General features: G+C 40.4%; 1 protein-coding gene across 1 annotated transcript in view; it reads left to right on the top strand.

Annotated features, from left to right (window-relative positions):
- The first annotated feature begins 319 nt into the window (after window positions 1-319).
- The window catches only part of FBN2 (fibrillin 2), a 264,303-nt gene continuing 237,364 nt past the window's right edge, over window positions 320-27,258 (top strand). The window contains exons 1-5 of the mRNA XM_033111165.1: window positions 320-1,218; window positions 2,037-2,119; window positions 6,750-6,848; window positions 14,939-15,034; window positions 23,846-23,941. Of these exons, the coding sequence (XP_032967056.1) occupies window positions 965-1,218; window positions 2,037-2,119; window positions 6,750-6,848; window positions 14,939-15,034; window positions 23,846-23,941 (628 nt within the window). The 5' untranslated portion in view covers window positions 320-964. The remainder of the gene's footprint in view (window positions 1,219-2,036; window positions 2,120-6,749; window positions 6,849-14,938; window positions 15,035-23,845; window positions 23,942-27,258) is intronic.

The following is a 27,258-nucleotide window of genomic DNA, read 5'->3' as shown; positions in this document are numbered from 1 at the left end:
GCCAATCCCTCTTTCCAAACCCCTCTTCCAGCCCTGGCCTTCCTCTCGGGCTCGCCCCCCTTCTCCCCAATCTCAGTCCTCTCCCCTCCCTTCACCCTACCCCCTTCCTTCCTTTTCCCCTCCCCCAGGTCCTAGCTCCCCTTGTTCCTTCCCACCCAATCGCCCCCTTACTCTGTCCCCGCCCATTCTGCGCCGGCCCCTCGGTCCGGGCTGCGCCCCACGTGTGGACTGCTGCGCTCCAGCCCCCACTGACAGCCGCCGCCCGCTGGCCCGCCCCGCGCCCCGCCGGGCCTCAAAACCCCCGCGCCGCGCCCTCACCCGCCGCATCTTTCCCGGAGTCCAGCCTCCCGCCCTCCCTCTCACCGGCGGCTCGCCTCGGCCCCGCGCACCTCTGCTCGGCTCCTCAGCCGCCGCAGGCGCGTCGCTGCCCCGCGGGACTCCGGGCGAGCTTGGAGGAGACCCCCTTTTCTTTTGGGGGCAACTTTTGTCTGCTTGCCGGCTTCTTTCTGGTGACCTTTGCAGCTTTCCAAGATCTGTGCCGGCAGCGCACGGGAATCCGCCAAGCCGTTGCGTGCAGGCCCTTTTTTTCTTTTGAGGACCGCTTTCTTTGTAACTTTACGCCGCGGCTGCTCGGGTTACTTTTGTAATTTCCCGCCCCCGCCCGCTGGCGGTCCTGGAGTCGCTTGGGGCCGTGGCCCGGGGGATGCAACGTGGACCGCGCGGGGCTGCTGGCCTCACCGCCGCCGCGCTTCGTCGCCCGCTGCGCTAGAGCCCGTTCCCCACCGGCAGCCAGAGGGCTGGCGCTCGGTCCGGGGCTCCCTCTAGAGCAGGGAGCCCGTGCCCCAGGGAGTCTCTGGAGCCGACGAAGAGCTTGTTAGACCCTGACTTTTTCCGGGCCGCGCAGATTTTGTCTTTGAGCGCTCCCTCTCCGCGGACCACGGTCCGCGCGCTCTTGGCGCCCGCGATGGGGAGACGGCGGCGGCTGTGTCTCCAGCCGTACTTCGTGTGGCTGGGCTGCGTGGCGCTCTGGGTGCAGGGCACTGCCGGCCAACCCCAGCCTCCGCCGCCCAAGCTGCCCCGGCCCCAGCCCCCGTCGCAACAGGTCCGGCCGGCGGCGGCAGGCTCTGAAGGCGGGTTCGCGGTGCCCGAGTACCGGGAGGAGGGCGCCGCAGCGGCTAGCCGCGTCCGCAGGCGAGGACAGCAGGACGTGCTCCGAGGGTAGGTGGGCAGGCCGCATCCGGGGAACCTTAGCTTGGCAGCTTTCCATCCTACTCGGTCCCTGAACCTAGTTCTGGCGGCTAGAGCCGCGACTCCCACCACTAGAAGACCCCGAAGACGCCCACGAGCGCTTCCCTCTTTTCCTCCGCAAGTTCACCGGCAAAAAAGCCCCCCTCGGGGAGGTTGGTGGCGGACGGGTCAGAGGCCCCCGGGTGTGGATCGAAGAGCGTATGCAAAGCCCGTAGTGCGGGAACTGGTTCTGAATGTCGGGTGGAAAGTGGGTTTGAGTCTACGAGGCCCCCGGGCTGGTGGAGCCTGTCTGCTCCCCACCGTCGGGGGCGCCGCTCCCGAGTCTTTTGTTTGAGTACGTGTGCGGGGCTTTCAGTTCACTCTAATCACCAACCCGTGCGCTCCACCTTTCGACACGTCTTCCTTGACACGTCGGGGCCAAAGTTACAGTTGATCAAGTAGGTATGGACTTGGGGACAAGGTCAAGGATTTTTGAAACAGAATGTTCCCTTTGTTCTCTGCATCCGGAGGGTAGAATAGTAGCAAATTATAGGTTTCCATGTTTCTTTTTCGCCCTTTAAAAAGGCAGCAACGGAGGGCAGATGAAAGGCAATGTTTAGACGTCTCTGACCCTCCCCCATGCCGGTGTCTAGCCCATTTATTTCCATGTCTGCGCCCCCAAACATTTGAAGTGTAGTTTTGGTTGGTTTGTTGTCCCGAAATCTACTCTCATGGCTTTGCTTACAAAAGCCGCGAATGTGTTACTGCATCCTTCCCTACGTGTGTATGACTTCGCTTGTCCATTGCAGGCCCAACGTGTGCGGATCCAGGTTCCACTCCTACTGCTGTCCAGGATGGAAGACGCTCCCTGGAGGAAACCAATGCATTGTCCGTGAGTGATTGGCTGGGATTGCAGCTTGGGGCAGCTCTCGGCCCCATCTTGGGTCCAACCTCTTGTATTCAGTCTTTTGATTTAGAATCCAGTGGCCACATAGACGTGATAATCAGGACGTGGCCCCATTTGAATGGTGGGGAAGAAGCAGCCGGTTTGCATTAGTTCAGACCTCACTTCTAGACTCTGTTGAAGGGCAATAACGATAAAGGTTTCAAAGATAACTTGGAAGTTTTATCTTTCTGTGTCTATTAATACAGACTGATGGGGGCGTACAGCAATTCCCTAGATAACTCAAAACCACTTTTTCCTAAAAGAGTCCAGATAAGACCACAGTGTGGTTATGTAAATTAACTGGCTTTTGACTCTGCGTGAAGTTTAGGCCTGAGGAAGATCAAGCTTTCTTAGGCCTTTGTACAAAACCACTTTATTATCTCTGGTTTCATCTCAACAGCCACATAACATTAGATATGAAAGGAGCACTCAGGGATTTAGGCTTGACCCAGGTTAACAAAATTTTTAAAAGAGAGAACTCTTCCAAATGGCTTCTTTATTATTTGGAGACATTTAAATTTAGGGTTTACAAACCAAAAATCTCATAGTGTATAGTGAGTCTTAGAACTTCAAAACTACTGCATATCAGACCTTAAAAGTTTTGATTATTCAGTTTCCAGAGTGTATACCCAGCTCTCCAACTTCTAATTGGAGAAGTCATTAGTTATCAGCCTCCCAGTAACAGACTACGGGATGTCTTCTTTCACATGCCTGTGAATTCACGAGTTGAAGTGTGACTGGCCTTCCTTAGTGTGTTTATATAGTACAGCCACACTTGTCTTTTTGGGAGGAGAGTCACATATCATAGGTAGTGTATTCACTTAGGGCCAATCTTGACTTTAAATTGACCTTGATGTTCTCTAGGGAAGAGATAATTGTGCAATTGTGAACAGAGAAAAAGGGCAAGCCCCACTGGCCAAAGGATAATAAGGATGTAGCGGCATCTCTGACTCTATATTTATTGGTTTTGTGGGTTTGAGATCAACCCTTAATGTTTTTTTCAGTACAGTTTTTTAAAAAATGAAATCTCAAGTGTTTTGGAGACTAGTTTCTTATTTTTTTCTATCCTAAACATCCCCCAATCTCCAGTAATGAGGCAAAAATAGGAAACAACAACTGTGTTCTTTAAGGTGATTCATAAGTAGTTAAGTATACCCTCTCATTATAAGCCTTTGCTTTTATTAAAAAGAGGTATTGCATTCTTTTCTCTCCCACACAGAAGTCATATGTGTGAGGCATTTATGGAGGGTGCATTTACTCATTTAGGCCAGTAGGGCATTACCATGCTTGCTTAAACTTACATGGTTCCTAGAATCCTGAAACAGAGCTAACGTCACTCACCACACACCTGCCATACTAGCTGGGAGTGACTTAGGCACTGCGGAAAGTCTGACTCACTAAATGTAATGAATGTGACTGCCATTATTGAGTTGGAGAGCAGCCGAGGAGAAAGGATTGGTTTATGGTACGTGTTGAAAATCTGTAAAGTCACATTTTATTGGGTCAGTGTGGAATGGGAATTCCAGAGAACAGAGCCTTCCAGAATATTTGCAGTAGAAATAAATAAATAAATAAATAATAAATAAATAATAAATAATATATATTATAGTATATACATATTATATATATGGCCCTCTGTGTGTCAGCTTTAAATATTTTTGGTCTTTGAATAACATTGTACTCTTTATTTGTTTAGAAGATCAGCTTTAGAAATCTCAGAGTAATAGTATTGTAGCCTGCATTTCTACTATTTGAAACATTTGGGTGCCTTTGAGATATATTGGAATATACATGTATCATAAATCTATAAAAAACACAGACTTGAAATGATCTTTATATCTCCAAGAAACGTTTGCTACACTTGTATTAAGCATATCTACAAAAATATTAATTACCACACTTAAAAATATTTCAAATACCCAAGAGTATAAAGTAGTACACAATAGAGGGAGAATATAATGCCTTTATAATCTCTTGCATGAATCTTACCTAAATTTTAACTTTTAATATTCTGCATTAAACTCAGTAGCCTAATTATTTTGACATTTAAAATGATAATATATGGAGATAATAACCAAATTGAAACCACAATAGTTGAAATCAAGAATTTTGATTCCAGGATTTTCTGATAATAAATTATTTATCATATTTATTGACTTTCCACCATTTCACAAAAGAAAAGCTATGAGGCCACATACAAAAATAGGACAAGTAAAATACAAATAGAAAATGGGGACTAAAGATTAATTTTCTCATACATTTGTACATCAGCATTCCTTCTCTGTAGAAAGATATTAAAATGAGCAACTTTAAAAATTTTAATGTTTGGCCTTGACCAGGCTTCATGAGGAAAAGAAGATATTAAAAGAAAAAATGCATTTCTCAAACTACTGGAAATCTAATGCATTTTGATTTCAGTCTCTGTGTTTTGTTGTTACTGTTCTTAACTGTGCCCTGCAAAGATCACTGAAGTCCTTACAAGCTTCCAAATATTTGTTTCCAAAAGGATGGAATTGACTTTCTCAATGTTCATTGATTTTTTTAATCTTGTTAGAAAATGAAGCAATGGGAAAGTTTGCTTATTAATCTATTTATTGTGAAATTATGATGTAAATGGCATTTTGATCAGTGGAGTAACAGTGGGAAGGGGTTGGCTCAGAATCATAGCGCTTGATACCTGAAGAGACATCAGAACACTCCAGTGTAATCCCTTTGTTTTATTTTACCAATGGAAAAAACTAAACCCAGAGAAGTTGTGTTTTTTGTTTTTTGTTTTTTGTTTTTTCACCCCAAACTTTCAGTGGATCAGTGGCAGAACAAGAACTGAACCTCAGACTTCTTGCATACCATATAGTCTTGTTTTTATTTGTTTTTTGTTTTTATTTTTTAAATTTATTTTCCAATTACAGTTGAGATACAATGTTATATTAGTTTCAGGCATACAACATAGTGTTTATTGTGTCATGCGTCTTCTCCCAGCATCACTGAAATACCAACACCCAGTTCTTCTCTTCTTCTCCCTGCAGTATTTCTGGATCTCCTGGTTTTGTGAGATTGTGGGAGGGACAGATATTTAGGTGAGGCATACCACAGTCTGAGATACATGTGAGGAGAAAGGGCCTAAGCACTCTCGCTTCTCACTGGCCCGTAGATGCGGTCTGCGTGCCTGTGGCCATGACAGGCATCTGTCTGAGGACAACCGATCTCCAGCACATTACATCTTCTTTGGGTTTAGGACCTGGGTCAGGAGCACTTTGTGTATCACCTACTCCTGGACTAAATGTCTGCCTGCTGGAGATGAGGGCGCTTTGAATTAAAATAATATTTTAGTGAACACTTGTCATTGGGAAGTTACTGGTAGTCAGAAACACGAGTACGTTTTAAGAATCGTCAGTTCCATGGTAGGAGCCATGGTCTTGCCTAAATCAGTTTTCTATCTTCATGCCATGATCTATGACATTGCTGGCCACATCAAGTGGATGTCAGAAGGCAGTCTGGAGAAGAGAAACAATTACGGAGTTAGTTTGCTTCTACAGAACATGCCCTTAACATGATTGGGGAGGGTCTCAGATCCCTTTGAAAGTTGTGAGATCCTTCCCTAGCACAAGACATATGAACACGCATATTCGCATCGATGTGTACAGCTAGTTTCAGGGCGTTCCCAGACTCTCCTCTTCTTGTCTTCATGCATCCAGTCATGGAGCATTAAAGCACATAGCTTTTGTGGACAAAGAAAATTCATTCGTGGGTATAGAGATAAATCTCTCAGCTCCTAAATGAGCTGATTAAGTATGGGAGAGCCTCCCCATTTGAATGTGTTCAGCTAACGATTTTGAGGGGGTATGTGCTGTGTCAGTGAGCCTAACATTCTTTGCCACGATGACCCTCCTACCATGGAGGTCACAGCTGCAGGAGGCTGTGACTCTCCCTCCATCAAAATGTCGCAGCAGCTTTTCTGAGCAGCAGGAATAGGCTAGGTTGTGGAGATAATATGGGAGAAGAAAGGCTGGAGGAAGGAGAGAGGGAATTATTAAGGGGAACAAAGATTGATGATGGGGCAGGTCAGATACCAGCCGAGAAGGAATGTGCACTGAACCCCTGAGGCTTGGCCAAGTCATTAGGGCCTGGAGTCTCCGGCTCAGCCAATTCCACATTTTCTGTCTCCTGTGAAGGTCCTTTACAGAGTGGGCTGTGTTTTCTGAGCATATGCAGGACCTCTGGGTTTCCTCAACCCTCCAAACTCCTGGGGTCAAGACTATCTTCTTGGGGTGAATTCTGCATATAAACTTTGCATTGAATGTAAAAGATGACCTGTGTTGATAGGAGAGTTAAAGAATTAGAATTATGGAACTTGAAATAGCTTCATTTGTTTGCACATTATCATAAAGATATTGTGAAACGTTCTCATGTCAACAATGGGTAATTTCATTGCAAATCTGAAATCAGTCTTTATATATATCACATATTTTATATCTTAGTTTTTCAGGCTTATTGTTTTTAACTATAACTTTCTTGTGTTGTAAACTGTGGTTTATTACCTAATTATTCATTTGCTTCCCTATTGTGCTTTCTACAGCAATTTGTAGAAATAGTTGTGGAGATGGATTTTGTTCCCGTCCTAACATGTGTACTTGTTCCAGTGGCCAAATATCACCGACATGTGGATCAAAATCAAGTATGTTTCTTACGTGACCTTATTTACTGGACTGTCCTTAAGCTTGAATAAATTCTAAATGTCCTTTTCAATGAGGATATAAATCCATGATTATTTTCCTCACTAGCTAGATCAATATTAATCTTTGGAGTAAAAATCTTTGCTGACTTAGTTGTTGCCACCAAAAACTAAGGGGTAATAAGGTAATGATTGTCATTAAGAAAAACGATTTAATTCTGGCCCAGAAACTATGAGTTTATGCAGTAAGAGCCTGCGTTCAGTGGAGAAGTAATTCTTTGTGATTAATGGCTATAACTTACTGGGTTTGGCAAAGTACCAGGTGCTCTTTTAAGTATTTGACTCTATCATTTATTTAATCCTCACATGAACAGTGTGAGATAGTATTATTACCCCATTTTACAGAGAAGGAGATTGAGGCACATATTAATTAAGTAACTTGCCCAAGGTAACCTAGATTTGAATCCAGGCGTTCTGATACCTGAACCTATAGATTCAAACCCTAGGCTCTTTATTGCCTTTACTTAACTCCTGCGGCTCATATCCTGTTTTGTGGATTAACTAAAGGGGAGAGATAAGAAGGTCAGGAAAAAACAACAAGTATTTACTGTGTACTGACCATATACTTTACATATATTAACTTATTTTGCTTTACACATATTAACTCCCAACAACTCTGTAAGATCACTGTAACAGTGGACTAAGATTGTGTTATCCACAACCCATTTAGAAAGTATTGGGTTTTTAAGGTCCAAGGTTAATCTTTTAGGCCAGAGTTTAAGATAACATAATAACAAGGAAGAAGCAGATGCTATTTATTTAATTGCTCAATAATTAAATACATCATTATATCTGCCTCAAAGTAGTATGAAGTTGTTATACTTTTAACATTTCTTTCTACACATTTTCCCCAAGAAAAGGTAATAGAGAATTCCTCTGAGTCAGGAATATCAGATTCAAAATTTATACAAGACATGTCATTGCTTCTGATGAAACTTCTGATTAAAACTCGTTTCACTTTCTTTGAAAATAATCTGTCATTTTCACAGCCTTTTGATGGCAATTACTCAAAATTCGTTGAGATTTTCTCGATCACTGTGATGAGCAAATTTCCTCTACTCCCTTGTCTGACTGCTTTGAAGACACCCTTACTGTATCTTCATTATCCTATTCTTTTCTCTCTCTCCTATATGCCCTCCGCAAAAAACTCAGTCCTAGAGAAATTTTCCAATTCAACTTCTTAATTTCTCTACCTGGGCAGCTGAACATTCACTGGCCCAGTTTATGGTATTTAATTTAGTAGGGAATCCATGAATGCACTCCCTTTCCATCAGGAACTTTTCTGTGCTTTTCAGTCCTCATCCTGCGCCACCTCCCTAAAGCATCAATCACTATTCATCATCATTAATCACTATCTTCTTGAAATGCTTTCCTTTCCCTTCACTTATATAATATCAATGGCCCACAATTCTTTTCTTGGTTATTATTTTTTAGTGTCCTTTCTGTGTCTTCTTCATTAGCTTTCCATTCGAAGTTTGGTGTTCCCAAGAGTTCTGTCCTCTGTGGGTGAACTCAGTTACATACATGTCTTCAACTACTGCCAAGATGTTAGTAACTCCTAACAATCTCTAGCAGAGGTCCTTCCGCTGAGCTTCACATTCATATGTTCCATTTCCTATTCGACATCTCCTGAATGCATCTGAAACTTGGTAGCATGAAACTTGGCTGGTCACAGTCTGCTTCTTCCAGAATTTCTCTTGACTCAGCAAATGACACTGCCATCTACACAGTACTTAAGCAACTGCTTCTCTTTTTCTCACATCAACTCTTTTTATTTTTTAAAAAGAGTTTTATTAAAATATAGCTAACATACAACATTATATTAGTTTCAGGTGTATACAATATTTATTCAACATTTATATACCTAAAGAAGTGATCGCCATAAGTCCAACAACCATCTGACACTGTATCACGCTACACAATATTATTGACTGTATCTCCCATGCTGTACATTACATCCCCATGACTTACTTGTTTTATACCTGGAAATCGGAAACTCTTAGTCCCTTTCACCTTTTTCCTCCCTTTCAAAAATTTTAAATTACATTTGACATTCAATATTATTTTACATTAATTTAGGTGTACAGCATAGTAGTTGATATTTATATAATTTAAGAAGTGATCCCCAGACTAGTCTAGTACACTCTGGCACTATACAGAGTTATTACCATATCATTGACTATATTCCTTATGCTTTACTTTACATCCCCGTGACTATTTTGTAACTACCAATTTGGAATTCTTAATGCCTCCATCTTTTTTACCCTGTCCTCCAACCCTCCTTCCATCTATCACCCCATTCTACTACCCATCTGACACCATACATAGTTACTACAATACTATTGACTATATTCCTTATATTATACTCTACATTCCCATGACTGCTTTCTAACAGTCAAATTTGTACTTCTGAATCGCTTCGCCTTTTTCACCAATTCCAAACCTCCTCCTGTCTGGCAACCATCAAAATGTCTTCTGTATCTATGAGTTTGTTTCTTTTTGTTTGTTTGTTTTGTTCTTTAGATTCCACATAAAAGCGAAATCACATTGCATCTGTCGTTCTCTATGTGATATACTTCACTCAGTACAATACCGTCTAGGTTCATCGATGCCGCCGTAGGTCGCAAGAACCCATTCCCTTCCATGGCTGAGCAATATTCCATTGTATGTATGTACCACCTCCTCTTTGTCCATTCTTCCATTGACTGACAACCGGGCTGCCTCCACATCTTTACATTTGTAAATAATGCTGTAATGAACATATGGATACACGTGTCCCCTTGAAGGAGCGTTTTGGGTTTCCTCGGATAATTACCTAGAAGTGGGATTACTGGATCCTTCTTTATTACTTGTTACAGCCTTTGTTTTAAGTCTATTTTATCTGGTGTAAGTATTGATACCACAGCTTTTTTTTTTCCGTTTCTACTTTCATGAAATATCTTTTTCCCATCCCTTTGCTTTCAGTCTGTGTGTGTCTTTCGATCTGAAGTAAGTCTTTTGTAGGCAGCATATGTAAAGGTCTTGTTTTCTTATCCATTTGGCCACCCTATCTTTTGATTGGATCATTTAATGCATTTACATTGACAGTAATTGTCAATAGATATGTAGTTATTGCCATTTTATTGTTCATATTTATTCTTTTTTTCCTTCTTAAAGAAGTCCCTGTAAGATTCCTTTTAATACTGGTTTGATGGTGATGAACTCCTTTAGCTTTTTCTTGTCTGGAAAGCTCTTTATCTGTCCTTTGATTCTAAATGATAGCCTTGCTGGGTAGAGTAATCTTGGTTATTTGTCGTTGATTTTTATCACTTGGAATATTTCTTGCCACTCCCTTCTTGCCTGCAAAGTTTCTGTTGAGAAATCAGCTGTCTTATAGGAGCTCCCTTGTTGGTAAATAGCTGCTTTTCTCTTGCTGCTTTTAAGATTCTCTCTTTGTCTTTAACCATTGGCATTTTAATTATGTGTCTTGGTGTGGGCCTCTTTGGGTTCATCTTGTTTGGGACTCTGAGCTTCTTGGGCTTGTATGTATATATTTCCTTCTCCGGGTTAGGAAAGTTTTCAGTCATTATTTTTTCAAATAGGTTTTCAATTCCTTGCTTTTTTTCTTCTCCTTCTGGCACCCCTATGATACAAATGTTGTTATGCTGGATGTTGTCCCAGAGGTCTCTTAAACTATCCTCATTTTTTTGGATTCTTTTTTTTTCTTTCTTTCTTTTTTTAAAGACACATTCATTCAGTGTCATGATCAGAGTATTACATTTAGCAATCAACAGCATGGGTGCAAAAAAAAAAAAAAATCTTCATTAAAACCCTTTGTTGGAATGCTTTATACTTTCCACAGAACAGAAACTAAAATGACCTGTTACACAATTAGTCACAAATACAGTCCTCGAGTTTTCTGCCCGTACACATGAGTATTGTCTAAAACACGTCTCTGTAGCAGCTAGGCCATGCTACCACTGTGCTTGGCTGAGTTCACAAATCGGTTGTAACCTGTACCTTCCCTGTCACTTGTCTGGCATCCTCTCCTGCTAAGCTTTGTTTCCTGGCAGTAATTAAAACCTTCTGCCACTGCCATAGCTACTGCTGCTGCTGGAACCACCATAGCCACTTTGGTTTTGTGGTTTGGCAAAGTATTGGCCTCCATGACCACAGGGGCCAGAGCTTTGCCTCCAAAGTTTCCTCCTTTCATGGTTCCACAATTTGAAGATTGGTTGTTGTCATTGCCAAAATCATTGTAGCTTCTGCCACCTCCACAATTGCTTCCATTATTACCAAATCCATTATAGCCATCCCCACTACCACCATATACTCACCACCACGACTGCCACAAAAGACACCTCGACCACTGAAGTTTCTTCCACGACCAAAGTTGTCATTCCCACCAAAAGCACCTCTTTGACCACCACCAAAGTTTCCAGAACCACTTCGACCTCTTTGGCTGGATGAAGCACTAGCCATCTCTTGTTTAGATAGGGCTTTCCTTACTTCACAGTTGTGGCCATTTACAGTGTGGTATTTCTGAATGACAGACAATCTTGTCTACAGAGTCACGGTCATCAAAGGTTACAAAAGCAAAGCGTCTCTTCTTCCACTGTCTCGGACAGTCAGATTTCAATAACTTCAGTTTTCCCACACTGTTCAAAATCATCTCTTAGGTGATGTTCTTCAGTGTCTTCTTCAATACCACCCACAAAAATGTTTTCCACAGTGAAGCGGGCACCAGGTCTTTGAGAATCTTCTCCTGAGACAGCCCTCTTTGGTTCCACAACTCTTCCATCCACCTGTGTGGCCTCGCCCTCGTGGCTGCATCCACTCCCTCCATGGTGGCATAGGTGACAAACCCAAAGCCTGTGAAGCGCTTCGTGTTTGGATCTCTCATTACCCACAGTCTGTGGCTCCTCAGACTCTCGTCAGTTGTTTCAAAGCTCAAACTTCCGATGAAGTGCGTCAGCAGCTGTTCAGGCTTTTTAGGAGACTCTGACTTAGACATGATGACCATGGGAAGGGAAATTTTAACAATGCTTACTGGCGGCATAAACTGACAGAAAAGCTGGATTCTTTTTTCTTTTTGCCGTTCTGATTGGGTGTTTTCTGCTACCTTATCTTCTAAATCACTGATTCAATCCTCTCCATCTAATCTGTTGATTCCCTCTAATGTATTCTTCATTTCAATTATTGTATTCTTTATTTCTGATTGGTTCTTTTTGTTTTCTATCTCCATTTTTATTTTTTCTATCTCTTTTTGAAGTTCTCCCTGAGATCACTGAGCATCCTATAACCAGTGTTTTGAACGGTGCATCTGGTAGATTGCTTGTCTCCATTTTATTTAGTTCTTTTTCTGGAACTTTGGTCTGTTCTTTTATTTGGGACATGTTTCTTTATCTCCCCATTTTGGCTGCCTCCCTGTTTGTTTCTGTGTATCAGGTAGGGCTGCTTTGCCTACCAGTCTTAGTAGAGTGGCCTTACGTAGTAGGTGTGCTGTGGGACCTACTGTGGTAACCAATGGTGCAGTCTCTCTGGTTACCAGAGCCAGATACTCTAGGTGTGTCCCTTGTGTGGGTTGTGTGTGCCCTACTGTTGTAGTTGAGCCTTGGTTGCTGTTTGCAAGTAAATAGGAGGGATTGACCCTCAAGCTCATTGGTTGTGAGGACTGGCCGTGACTACAGTGGAGGAGTTGTGGTGCAGGGGCTGACTATACAGAAAAAGATTCGCTTTAGCAGGGCTCTTATGCCTGTTTAGTCTGCCCTTTGGGTGTGTCATCCTTGAAGGCAGCCAGGTGATTCTCCAATTCAGTCCAAAGCTGGCCACTGGGCTTGCCAACCCTGGGGCCCCCTGGAGCCTCCAGGGCACCTGCTGGAGGCCAAGTTTAGCTGTAGCCTGTGCCCTGCCTGGGGCCACCTGACATGAGGCACAAAGCAATCTGCAAATGGCCTCTGCCCATGCTATGCTTGAAGGTGCCTTGAGAGGCCAAGCAGCAAACTAAGGCTGACTGTTGCTTGTTCTAGGCTTAGAGCTGCTCCAGCTCATGCTGGAGTCATAACATTTACTTCTGTAGGATGTATTTTCCTTGAATTGGATATTTAGTACAGTTTTATAACCCTTATATATACTATAAATTTGGCGATTGATAATTTTTATATCTTTTGTTCTTTGCAGTTCAGCAGTGCAGCCAGATGCTTCTTATTTGGGTTTTGCGAACCTTTGAGAGATTTTAGGAAAATTTGTAGCATGAGCCAAGGTAGGCTGTTTATATGGAAATGCCACTGTAAGGGGCTTGGGTGTGCCCAAAAGTTGGGTGGGGTGTGGTCTTAGGGAATCACTAGGGTGAGGTAGACGAAACGTGATAGCCAGCTTGATGGAGACTCAGATATAGCGTCTGCCTGCATCTGGACGCAGGGAAGGCGGGTGTTCAACAAAGAAATAATGGCTTCTGCCAGCTCCTCTGTCCTGGAGAAAGCTGCTCCTCCAGTCCTCACCCTGAACCTAGACAACTCAGTTTCACCTGTATGTCCCTGGTGCCTTTCAAGCTGCTGCCCCAGCACTGGAGCTCAGAGCAAGTAAGTCTGTGCACAGGCCCTTTAGGAGGAGCCCTTGGAGTGCAGCCACCCGCCGTCTCACTCAACCACAATGTCCGCTCGTTTTCATAGCCAGAAGTTATGGGGACTTCTCTTCCCAGCACTGGAAGCCTGGGTGGGGGAGGGGCTGGGATCCCTTGCTCCTCGGGGAGATCTACACAGCTGAGATATCCCTCCCAGTTTTCAATGGTCACATGCAGGTAGGTGTTGAACCAGCTCATTCTGTGTCTCTGCCCCTCCTACCAGTCTCAAGGTGGCTTCTTCTGTATGTCTGTAGTTGTCGGGCTTCAGTTCAGCTAGCCTTCAGGTGATTCTCAATAATGGTTGTTCTGTCATTCAGTTGTAATTGATGTGGTCCTGAGAGGAGGTGAGCACAGCATTTAACTACTCTGCCATCTTGACTGGAAATCCTCACATCAACTCTTTTTAATAAGACCTGCAGGTTATACTGGAAATACGTATCTCAAATGCATCTTCTTTCCCTCTCCATTGCTACCATGTGGTTCAAGCCACCTTTATCTCTCACCTGGACTATGGCAGTAACTTCCTGATGGGTTCCCTTGCTTCTAATCTTGCCTTCTTCAGATCCATTCTCTGCAAAGCAGCTAGAGTGATCTTTAAAAATAAAAAATCATATCACTTGACTGTCTTATTTATATCCTTTCAATGGTACCCTGTTGAATTTGGGATATAATACAAACACTTTCATGGCAGAGGAGGCTTGCATTATCTAGCTGGCCAAGCCTACTTCTCTAAGATTCTCTCTTCCCAATCTGCCTCTTTATAATCATGTGAATTTTTCAGTTAGTCAAAGGAAACCCTATACCATCCCAAGGTCTTTTGCTTTGCTGGGTCCTCCCCCTGTGAGGTTCCTTCCTGGTACTCCTCATGCCTGGCTCATTTCTAGTCCTTCAGAATTCAGTCTAATATTACATCAGAGTGGTCTTGTCTGGTTCCTGTGTCCAGGTTCCTTCTTGGCTCTAGGCTATCCTCCTTCACAACACAGTTTCCTTCAGAGAACATATCATAATCTATAATGACATCATGGTATTTGTTTACTTGTGTTTTATCTGTCTGCCTTTGAGAATGTAAACCCCATGAGAGTGGATACCAAGTCTACCATGATGCCAGGGCACTGGGCTCCTGTGGCAGGCATTCAGCCCCAGCATTCTGTAGGGGTACCTTCATCTTAGAAACAAACTATGCTACTGGTCACCTTACATTTATTTCCTTTAACACGGTTAGTCTAATGTATTTTAAGCACATACTTAATAACATGTTGTAACATTTGCTCACGTGAGCATTTACAACTAAAACACAGATAATGCTGGAGTCTTAACATTTACTTCTGTAGGATGTATTTTCCTTGAATTGGATATTTAGTACAGTTTTATAACCCTTATAGATACTATAAATTTGGTGATTGATAATTTTTATATGTTTTGTTCTTTGCAGTTCAGCAGTGCAGCGTGAGATGCATGAATGGTGGGACCTGTGCTGATGACCACTGCCAATGTCAGAAAGGATATATTGGAACTTATTGTGGACAACGTAAGGAACATTGGAATAAACTTGATTTATTAGAAACAATTAAATTTAGTGGGTATTTCACACTAAGTCATACTATAAGGTCTTGTAAAGACTAAGATCCTTTAAAAAAGAAATTTTATGTAGTAAGCCATACCTTAAAACTGGATTTCTAATTTTTATCTATAAGATTTTTTCTAACTCCTTAAAGATTTTTGTGTTTTATAGTATAGATGTTGTTGAATACTACTAGTGCTTTATCAAATTTGACACATATCACCAGTAAATATTTACTTGTTTTTCTTTTATCACATACACACACACACACACACACACACACAATTTTTTAGGATATCCCAAAATTGACCCTAGAAGAGCTAGTCTTATAAGTTGTCTTTGGCTCAAATATATTTAATTATTTAGTTCCATAGTACAGGGCTATGAAATGATTTTTTAGAAATCATGTGTCATTGTGAAAGAGGGAGCTTTAATCCAGCAAAATTCTTGTTTTCACTCACTGGAGAATATCCTGTACTAATCAAGAAATAACTTTTTGGCAAGGATGCAAGGATTGTAGCTCCTGGATTGTGACACGTCATTGGGGGAATACTGTAGGTTAGTGTTCCCCAAATGTGGGACTCTTACGGGAATCCCCATATTTTTAAGTATGCATGAGTGAAATGACATGACATTAAAGAAAGCTGAATCATAATTAGAAGAAAGTCCCTTTTCACTTCATTTATATTTCATCGTTGGCAGAGTCTAGTTTTGCTGTTAATCTTCAAGGGCTCCCTAAGAATTACTCATCCACCTTTTGAAAACTGAGTGTTAGGTGTGCAAGAATATTCAGCTTGTTTTATAATAAACTTACTTTACTTTTGTTGCAGTTAAAATCTTTTGAAATTGTAGTAAAATAGATATAACATAAAATTTTCCATTAACCATTTTTAAGTGTTACAGTTCAGTGGTATTAAGTACATTCACATTGTGCATCCATCACCACCATCTATCTACAGATGGTTTTCACATTGCAGAACTGAAACTCTGTACCCATTAGTACTAACTCCCCATTTCTCACTTACTCCAGCTCCTAGCTCCCATCATTCTACTTTCTGTCTCTATGAATTTGACTACTCAAGGTTCCCCATGTAGATGGAATCATACAGTGTTTGTTCTTTTGTGCCTGGCTTATTTTATTTAGCATAGTTTTGTTCATGGTTCATTCATGCTGTCGCATGTGTCAGAATTGCCTTCTTTTTAAGACTGAATAATATTCCATTTTATGTGTGTACCATATTTTGCTTATCCACTTGTTCATTGAGGGACACTTGAGTTGCTTCCACCTTTTGGCTATTGTGACTTGAATAATGCTGCTGTGAACATGGGTGCACAAACATCCACTTGAGTCGGAGTTCAGTTCTTTTGGCTATATACCCAGAAGTGGAATTGCTGGATCATATGGTAGTTCTATTTTTAATTTTTTGAGGAACTGCCATACCGTTTTCCATAGTGGCTGCACCATTTTACAATCCCGCCAGCAGTGCAGAAGTGTTCCAATTTCTCTACATCCTCGCCAACACTTGTTTCTGTTTTTTTGTTTTGTTTTGCCTTTTGTTTTGTTTTGCTTTGCTTTGCATTTTGTTTGGTTTTGTTTTGATGATAGGCATCCTGATAGATGTAAAGTGGTATTTCCTTGTGGTTGTTGAAGTTATTTTTAAGGTTGCCTTCTAGTTAGGGTAATTATAGCTGTCTGTTTATAAGTGCTATAAAGTATTCTTTTAAAATAATTTTAAATGAATTGTGAATAAATTTAAAGAAAAACATTCTGTTAAGGTGAGGAGTAGGCCAACTTTTTCTCTAAAGGCTAGACAGCAAATACTTTAGACTGTGTGGACTCTGTCCCAACTACTCAGCTTTGCCCCAGTAGTGCAAAAGTGACCAGAGACAGCATGTAAATGAAGGACTGTGGCTGTGTTTCGGCAAAACTTTATTTGTGGACGCTGACATTTGAATTTCATATAAATTTCACTGTCCTGAAAACATTCTTCTTTTGTGTTTCAACCACATAAAATCCCCTCGTGTAAAATCCCCTCGTAGCTCTTGGGCAGTACAAAAACAGGCAGTGGGCCAGATCTGGCCTGTGGGTCACAGTTTGCAGGCCTCTTGTGTAGTGGTCCTTAAGTATGGCAAACACTGTTAGAGTAATCTGAGATTGAATGAAGTTTGGGAAATGGAGTGTTAAAGTATTTAAGGGAATGCAGTGCATTGAGGCCAGCTTTCTTGCGAAAACTAGGAGTTGCCAATGTAATAACTTTTTTAGGCTAGGGTTGGCCAGGTGAGAACAAGAAAGAGCTGGACAACAGTAGATCAGGAATTGTAGCAGTATCTTTTTCCGTGGGTGATTTTTTTTATCTATATTTTTTTCATACATTCAGGTTTTTCCAAATTTTACACAGTGCACTCCAGTTTATAATCATAAAAGAGAAAAATGTCTGTTGTGATCAGAATATGAACAGGCAGATTTGTACCTTTTTTTTTACTACAAAAGTGTGAGGAGAGCTGATCATCTCTCTTTCGCAGAGTTCAGTAGCCAGAGAAAAGATAAAGTTATCCTCTCGAACTCAACTTTTCATTCTGTAGGGGGAAAACAATCATAATTACTTTAGAATTACAGGAGGAAGAGCCTTGCTTCTAGTCATCTTTCAGGATATTTGCTCAAATCTATCCTGAGATGAGCCACTTTCAGCCTGAATTCAGCTGCTGTACCTGGCGAGGGTAGATGCATGTTCTGCAGAAAGAGCTCTTGTGGGTGTGTCCCTTCCTTGCTCCTCACACAGAAACGGGAAGCTGGGGGATGGCAAGTAGTTTCTCTTCCTAGAGGAGTTGCCTTTATGTTCTTCTGCCCCTGTGTCCAACCATAGTGATGTTACCACATTTTCCAATCAGGGTAAAGCGAAAAGCACTGGGTCAAAAAAGCAGCGTATACCTGATAATTTGTTTTCTAGGTATCATCTTATGAGATGAAGTCATCGTTGCCTAACGCTTATCTCCGGGGTAATCGAACATATGATACAAGCAGAATATGTAACTAACACAATTCATTAGTCAGCAAATAGAAGGTAAAAGGAAGATAAATACTGTGTTACCCCGAAAATAAGACCTAGCCAGATAGTCAGTTCTAATGTGTCTTTTGGAACAAAAACTAATATAAGATCCTGTATTATATCATATCATATTATATTATGTAAGGCCGGGTCTTATAGTAAAATAAGACCGGGTCTTATATTAATTTTTGCTCCAAAAGACACATTAGAGCTGATTGTCTGGCTAGGTCTTATTTTTGGGGAAACATGGTAGTCCATATCAGCTTATGAAGGGGTCTTAGGAAGACTCAGTCTAAGTTGTTTCATATAGAGAATGTGTTACAGTACTGAGAGCAAGGAATGGAACCGTTTTCAGCTTGTGAGTCCAGTAACGTTCTGGAAATATAGAGGATGCTAAAAAAATGTATACATATTTTAATAAAGGAAAAACTGTATTAAAATTGTAATACTCAACATACACCGATAACGAAAGATGAATACAAGTCATGTGTATACATTTTTTGTATACAAGGATTATAAAACATTTAAACTGCTTAGCTACTTTCCCAGGAATGTAGAAAGCATTCTTTAGAAAGCACTCTTTTCATTTTGTTCAGCCATGTTTATTAACTATTGTGTGTCCCACACTGTGCAAGGTGCTGGGAGTATATCAGTGAGCAAAAAGATGATGCTCCAGCCTCACAGTGCTTGTATTCTGGTGAGGAAAACAATTAACAAGTAGATGAAAAAGCAAATACCTAGAATTAGGTAATGAGAAGTTCTAGAAGAATAAAGCAGAGTAGGCGAGAGAGAGTCTGGGTCAGGATAAGCAGTTCTCTACTGTTTTACACTGGGCATCTCTGAGAAGGTGACTTTGAACACAAACCTGAATCTATGCTTTTAGATCTATGGGAAAAGTGTTCTAGGTAGAGAGAAAAGCAAATTCAAAGGATCTGTGGTGGGAATAGATTGCCTGTATTTTGGAAACAGTAAGCAGACCCATGTGGCTGCAGGAAAGGACATAATGGTAGGAGGTGAGTTCAGAGATCGAGGCATAGGGCCTTACAGACTAAGGAAAGAAATTTGGACGATGCCCTCAATATTAGGGGAAGCCATGAGGACATTTGAGCAGTGGAGTGATACTATCTGACTGACATTCAAAAAGCAAATCACTCTGGCTGCTGTGTTGAAACTGGATTGTAGAAAGAGCAAGAGAGAAAATGAAAAGACCGGTTAGGAGGCCACTGCAGTGGTGTCGGTGAGTGATGCTGTAGTGATTGAGGACGTAGTAAGTGATTAGAGTCGGCTTGTATCTTGGAGGTAGAATCTATGGAAGGAAACACACGGTGATGGAATGGGTGTGGTGGGTCAGAAAAAAGGCAAAAGCAAAAATCCACAGTGACAACTCGAGGTTTTTGGTGGAGCTCTAGACTGAATGGTGATGTCATTTCCTGATACGGGAAAGACTAAGCAGGGAGTGGGTTGGACTGGGGGTTGAGTGGTATTGAGAACATGAGATATCAAGAGTTCTGTTTTGGAGTTGAAAGGTTAGAAAGTCTGTTAGACCTTCGAGTGGAAAGATCTATGAACTGAGATCTTCGGAGAGAGGTCAGAGACAGAGATAGGAATTTGAGAGCATATAGATTTAGTTTTTCTATAGGTAGTATTTTAATCATAGTCCTAGACGAAGATCGCTGGGAAGTTGGTGTAGATAGAGAAGTGGGTTGAAGCCAGAGCTCTGATTCAGCCCAACATTTTGAGATGGAGAAGAGGATGAGAAGCCAGCTGAGAAGAGTGAGAAAGAGTAGACAATGAAATAGGAGGAAAACAGGGAGAGTGTGGTATCTGGAAGACAAAGGAAGAAGGTGGAATCCATAGCAAAGATTCATATTTCCTATGTCAAAACAATAGGCTTTTGTTTCTTCTTTTTCTCGTTTTAACCCGGTGTAGCATGCTATCTATACCTGATATGTTTGTATAGAAGTAGCAACCATAATACGTCCAAGTGTCTGTACCTATGTTAGTGGTAGAGGAGTCTGTCTAATAAAAACATACTTATCACATTGCTTAATACAAAGTAGGTGCTCAGTAAATATTGAATAAAAATATTCAAGGTTCTACACTACATGATCAGTGTTCTGTTTCACAGGCTGACCAATATGAAATAGGGTACGCTTTTCCCTTCTGCCCAGGTTGTGGTAGGCAGTTCAGAAACCAGCTCATATTTCCATCTATAGTATGTGTTTTTCTCTCTTGCCTTTTGATTTGTCCCATACCAGGTGTAAGCATTTTTTCTTCTTGGGTGGTCAGCATTCTTTCCACGGTGGAAATTTAGGCATGTTCGTTTCTTTCCAACTCCAGTTAACATGAATTTCTGTTTCTGTTATGTTTTGTTACCAAAAAAATATTATTTTATAAAGTAGCTTTTATTATAACTCATTCAAGAGTAGGAAAATGACCTTTCTTTGTTGCTGTTCCAATTTTATATGTATTGTCTACTTCTCTTCTTTTGCTGTTGCTGTTCAGGGTAAACTTTGGATGTTGCAGGGTAAGTCTTGTATCTGATAAAAATACTCTGTAGTGTAAAAGAGGAAGGGGCTGAAGGCTTGTAGCACAACTTTAATATGCAATCACTGTGCACTTTGTTTTAGACACCGTTTTATTTAATCCTCGCACTCCTACGAGGTAGAGCCCATTCGCACTATTTTATAGGCTGAGAATTGGAAAGGTGTTGTGATTAGGATGTGCTGGGGACAGCAGAACTCCTGATCTGTTCACTGAATCATTCTGCCTCCCCAAACAGTGGGAAAAAAGGCTGTGAAATTTTGACATATGGCAGTATTTTTTTTTTTTTTTTTTTTTTTAGCGTCTGTAGTACATCGAATACTACAGTAGATGATGGGGGTACAAAAGCAGACTGCTCTGGTCCCTGTCCTGGATGAGCTCACTCTCCTGTGAGAGGAATAGAAGCAAATGGCTGTATCGGGGGGTCTCATCCTTTTTGTTCATAGTAGCCGTTCACATTTTTTAAATTATTGAGGTTCTTGAAGATCTTTTGTTCACATGGGTTATAATATATCTATCGATATTTATCAGACTGAAAATTACAATTGAGAAATAAAAAATCGCTTACTTCATTTAAAATAACAAAATAAAATAAAACCATGTTGCATGCTAACAGTTTTTTTCTTATGAACAATAACTGTGTTTTCCAAACCTCCACAAAATTAATGATAAGAGCATTGTTAGTCTAATCTTGATAGGTTAAACTAGGCATAATCTCCATCCACCCCATGAGGTCTTTCCAGGAGAAGCGCCAGGCTCCTCCGGCCCTGTTCTCCTACCTGCCATTTGGAAGCTGTGTTTTGGAAAAGCCTGAGAGAAGCCCTTCCTCCACTTACCCCGGGATAGCCCCCGAGTGTCAATCGTGAATGCTTTTTCCCACACATGTCCTAAAGGCTAGCAGATGTCTAATGAAAGAATATGTCTGGGAAAGTGACTTTCATTTACAGTTCTTACAGCTTGGTAATATTTCAAGGAAATCCCTCACATTATAATTAATTACATTAGATGAGTGTTACCTTTTTGTAGTATATCATTTTAGCAATCAAAATCTTCAAATCCTGGCAATTGTTACACGCTACTGAGAGTTCTCTGTCAGGTTTCTATCTTCTTCCAGCGTTCCTGTCCACCCCCACCTTTGTCATGCTTCTGACGACTTTTTTCCCTTTCTTTTATCCTCTATAATTTTCTCATTGAATTTACTGCCCAACCCATATTTCCAGGTAGTGGTGAGCAATAAGTGCTGTGCAGAACTCAGCTTGGGACAGTTAAAGAAGCAGAAAGGTGTTCCTAGGGAAACGTGGTTGTGCAGATGTATACAGAGTCCTTGTGTTTGAGCAAACCCTGATGCAGATGAAGAATTTTAAGGCCACTGGCACAGTGATGCTTTAAGGTGAAGACATCTTTTGTTTCGAAGTATGTTTTGGTCTAGCTCCTGTCAGCAGAACAGAAGCCACTCCAAGCATTCTGGATGGTGATGGTGATGGCAGGTAATCCAGTTCCGTACTCCCAGTTAAGGAAACAGCATTATTGCGTCTTTAAATATCAGTTTACTTATTGCCTTCCTCATTTTTTCTTTTTATTGTGGAAGGGGAACAGGACTTTATTGGGGAACAGTGTGTACTTCCAGGACTTTTCCCAAGTCAAGTTGTTGTCCTTTCAATCTTAGTTGTGGAGGGTGCCGTTCAGCTTCAAGTTGTTGTCCTTTCAGTCTTAGTTGTGGAGGGCGCAGCTCAGCTCCAGGTCCAGTTGCCGTTGCTAGTTGCAGGTGGTGCAACCCACCATCCCTTGCGGGAGTCGAATTGGCAACCTTGTGGTTGAGAGTCCACTGGCCCATGTGGGAATCGAACTGGCAGCCTTTGGAGTTAGGAGCACGGAGCTCCAACTGCCTGAGCCACCGGGCCAGCCCCTGCCTTCCTCATTTTTGATAGTTAACTCACTTGCAGTGCACATAAATGTGAGTTGCTTCCTCACTTCCCTTTAATGTCTTAAACCCTATTTTTGGGCACAGGTCATAGAATATAATCCTTTTCATCTATGAGGACAGAGTGTTTCTGTTCAACAAGGTGGGTGGATTGAGAGACATGCTCTCAGTGTCAGTATTGTCTCTTGGAGAAGGCATGATTCTCGAATTCAGTTGTCAGTATAGCTCACAGGAATACTTACTTTTCAAGGAAGCGGAAACGTGATCTTTTAGGAGACTTCTTGTCACGAGTCTTGGCTGCTGAGCTGTTACACTGAGGGTGGTGCAGTGAGCGGGGAGCTGCTTACATTCAGTTCTGGGCCGACTGAATCCCAAATCGTGGTCTCCCCGTCACAGATAAAAAGGAGTGAAAGAGTATGTGCCGCACATGTTTGTCATCATTACGTAAAAATTTTGGACTGTGGTTTAATTTTATATGAAAGAAGTTATTGTGCTGACATAGTGAGGTTTTTCCCTTTTATTCCTTTACACCCTACACATACTCTCGACACATTAATTATTTCTCTTGGTATTTTATTGCTGAATTGATGGTATTTTCCTCCATTTTTCATGTTAGTTTTACCCTGTCCTTATTTAACTCCTCCACCCTCATTTCTTGGCTTCTTTTTTTCCTCCTATCTTTGCTTCTTTATTGCCATATCCACTTTATGTTTCCATATGACATTCTCCCTTCTTTCATTCTTCTTCTCTCTGCTACTTAGAGTCTGCCTCCTTTTCTCCTATTTCCCCATGTTTTACTCACTTCCTTACCTATGAAGACAGATTATAGGGTAAATAGAACTGAAACAGAGGATTGAATAGTTGTTTTCTGACTCTGTGAACATTAGAGCCATTCAATCATTGTGGTTCTGATTTTTTTTAAATTAAAGTTTATGGGGGTGGCAATGGTTAGTCAAGTTACATAGGTTTCAAGTGTGCAGTTCTGTAATACATCATCTATATCTCACATTGTGTGTTCGCAAACAACAGTTTAGTGATTTTGATTTTTTTTAAAAACAACTTTTACCAAATGCTTGTTTAACAATGTGACTTACATGAATCTTGTAGACTTTGTCTCACTATACATGTAAATATATTTATTAAATACGTAATGTGAGTCATAACTTGTGTTTTGGATGTAAGATTCATTATTGGCTGCATCTCCACCCTATTATATATACTTGAGTATTTACTATGTAATGAACTTCTTGCTGTGTTTGTGTTCAGCTGTCTGTGAAAATGGATGTCAGAATGGTGGACGTTGTATTGGACCCAACCGCTGTGCTTGTGTTTATGGATTCACTGGTCCACAGTGTGAAAGAGGTAAGAAAAGAAATGGGAACCTCCCTTTGGAGAAGTCTATTTTATGTAAAAATGTGTCATTTTTTTGTTATCCAGTGAAAATTCTTCAAATCAAATAATGTTTTCATTCTTCTTTAATTATGTCTATAGCTTGAATGTAAGATTTTGAGATACAGCTAATAGTGGCAGAAGCGTCTTAGTTTTTTTCCACCAGAGTGATCTCAGTTCAGGAGGCCAAATCTGGAGCTGTGTCTCTAGGCTAATTGTAAGTGAGTGATGGATGGCATATTCTAATAATGTGCTTAATTTAAATTGGGAGTCGTCGTTGGGAGTGCTGCCTCTGTTAAGAAAATAATAATAATGTCAGGATGTTCTTGGCTTCAAAACCAACAAAAATGGTATAAATTGCCCTAATCAATAAGGCAATATATTACATTGCACAACAAAAAGTCCAGAGCTAGTGGGCTTCAGGTAGGAGGTAATCAAGACCTTCACTCTGTTACTCTACTTTTCTTGGCCCTTTCCTTCTTTGTGTGTCAGTTTTCCCTTACCCTGAAGTTCTTTGTGGTTGTAAGATGACTACCAGCAGTAACCGAGGCAACAAGCTTTCTTGTTCATATCTAGAGAGAGAAAATGCTCCACTAATGATGGGCCAATGATAATTCCATGTGATGGATGGCGTAAGGTTGAGTTTTTGAACCAGTGCATGGGAAGGGGGGTGGTATTCATATGTTGAATGCAGACTTACCAGGACCTGACCTTGGCGCAGAGGATAATGTAAGCTTCCCCAAAGACACATGGAGGGGACAGTTTGGTATCTGAACCCAGCAGAGTTTCTGTTGGGCAGGAGAAAAGGGATAGTAGGGGAAATGGATGCTGGGTAGGCATCCAGCAGTGTCCACCTTATTCATGTAAATGGTCAGTCAAGCCAATATGAAACCAATTTACCATAATTTGAATTAGCAATTAAACTCATGTCTTACGGACAGCTGAAAATCCCTGTGTTGATGTACTAAGTGAACTATTAATAATGTACTGGTAGCAAATGGGCACCAATGGTAATCAAAGAAGTTAAATTCTATAAAACGTGGTAAATAACTACTTAGCACTGAACCATAAGCGTATGCTTAAACTAAAAGCAATATTACATAATCATGCATGATTACATACATCCTCAATTTATTTTTCCAGGGCTTGTCATAGCATCTAAAGTTGTATAGCACTTTCTTTGTTGCAGAATTTGAGAGTATATGAAGCTATGTCATTGAAATATTACAGATAAGTAGTGTTGATGGTTTATACATGTATAAAGGCTTTGAATTGCAAAGAAACCTTATATTTAAAAAATTATACTCATTATACTGACAAAAATGTCATCTTGATATTCAGGTTAAATCTTGAGAAGAAACTGAGAACTTAGAATTATATGGTGAAGTTAGAGAAGATGTATGCAGTCTTTTAACATTCACTTGCAAGATATTTATATTATTCTTAAGGTAATTGAGATTTCTTGCAACTGAAGTACATTCCACAAATGACAGAGTTTATAGTTACACTTAAAATAAATTTAAATGTCTTTACCAGATGCTTTTATTTGGGGAAGAAAAATTAATTATGAAATGTTAGCATAAAAAGATAAGTTGTTAAGTATTGAATAACACAAAGTTCCTAGATGATGTTAAGTTTATTGACACACCATAGAATGGAAAATAAATTTAAAATTTCAAACATAATTATAATTGATGGTGATGATGTCCGTTTTTCTGGAAGTCATGTAAACTTTGCAGTTCTGTCATCCTTAAGCAGATTTCAAATTCAATTGGCAAAAGAATTGGGTCGTTTCATCCCAGAGACTTCCAGGCATTACGTCATTGTTCTTCAACAGTTATTCATTCATTAGATTTGTTAGTCGTTACTAAATTTTTGGGAACCCAATAAAGACCTACATATATTTCACATGTACAGTAGCATGTTATCAGAAGAAAGTACAAAATTCATTAGTTAATAAATTGGCCTGAAGGATATTTTTTAAAATGTGGGTTTGTTTATTAAAAATCTTTTTAATTACTACCCTTCAGATGAGAAAGTTCCAAAACTTCATTTCTTCTAAAGGAGTTAGTAATTTCCACTATTACATTGCATCCATGAACTTTAAAAGCTATTTTCAATTGTATTTTTTAAATGTATAATAGCTCAGACTATTAAAAGTGGAGTTCATAATTTTTTTCAAGAAACGTTGTCTGCATAGATACAAAAGGAATAACTTATTTATGTTGTGTTAGTGAGTAGGTTTGTGTGCCCTGTTAACATTTAGTTTGTATTGTCTTTTTCAATTACTAGATTTCAAAATGTATGTTCTTCGTTCTCTTAAAAAAAAAAAAAAAGACTTGTAAAATTTGGAAGATTTTTCCTCTTTAATGTAGAACACATCTAATTTTCCTTTAAATTGGCCTCTGGGGATTAGTTCTATGATAAAATATGGCTGCTTTTTCAGCTATCTGGGCTTCTGGCAGACTGGTTTCTGGACTGGAGACAGAGACTGAGTGATAAATAACGGCTGGCATGATTATGGTATTTAACTTGAATCTTGGTGCTGGGTAAGCTGAACCTCTTTGGAGTTCTCTTCTCACTCTTCCTGAAATATACAATGACCTTTTATACTTAGCTTTAAGAAAAGAGTTCTTGTGGCCACATGCTAATTATAAAATGCAGACAGATCAGCTGTATCCAAGGCACATGAAAGTATTCAATTCTTTTTGCTTCTCTCTCCAAACAGATGCCATTTGAAAAACGATAAATATTGCACTTCATATATACTTGAGAATACATAGAAATGGAATCAGCATTATATATCAAGACTGGATGTTTTTTTCCCCGTAACACTTAAAATGCACCTTATTATATAATATCGGTAGAAACTTGGAAAGGGTAGGCAGGCAAGAAATGAATTTACCTAAGGGTTTCTGGACAAAATACAGTGATTACTTGCTCATAAATTAGGCCGACCCTAAGTCCCTGTTTCAATTTCTTTCACTTAAATGATTGTTGAAATCTTTCTTTGTAGTTGAATTTTCCTTGAAGGTTATATAAGGACCATCTCTTAGAAATATATCCTAGATCCTTTTAAATTATGCATGAATTACTCTACAAGTTGTTTTATCCTGTAAGCATGACTTCCTTAAAAAAGTGTGTAAATTAGGTAAAATTTCAAATACATACCCTTATGCTTAGTGAAATTATATGGTATATTTCTTGTAAAATGTACGTCTTTCAGTAAATAATACCTTAAAAAGGATGATTGAAGATCTACTTTTTAATCTATTGACATATTTTAAAAT

Source organism: Rhinolophus ferrumequinum, chromosome 7 (assembly GCF_004115265.2).
Source record: "Rhinolophus ferrumequinum isolate MPI-CBG mRhiFer1 chromosome 7, mRhiFer1_v1.p, whole genome shotgun sequence".
NCBI classification, from domain to species: domain Eukaryota; kingdom Metazoa; phylum Chordata; class Mammalia; order Chiroptera; family Rhinolophidae; genus Rhinolophus; species Rhinolophus ferrumequinum.
Note: the sequence above shows the minus strand (reverse complement) of the source record. Positions and strands in the feature narration are given on the sequence as shown.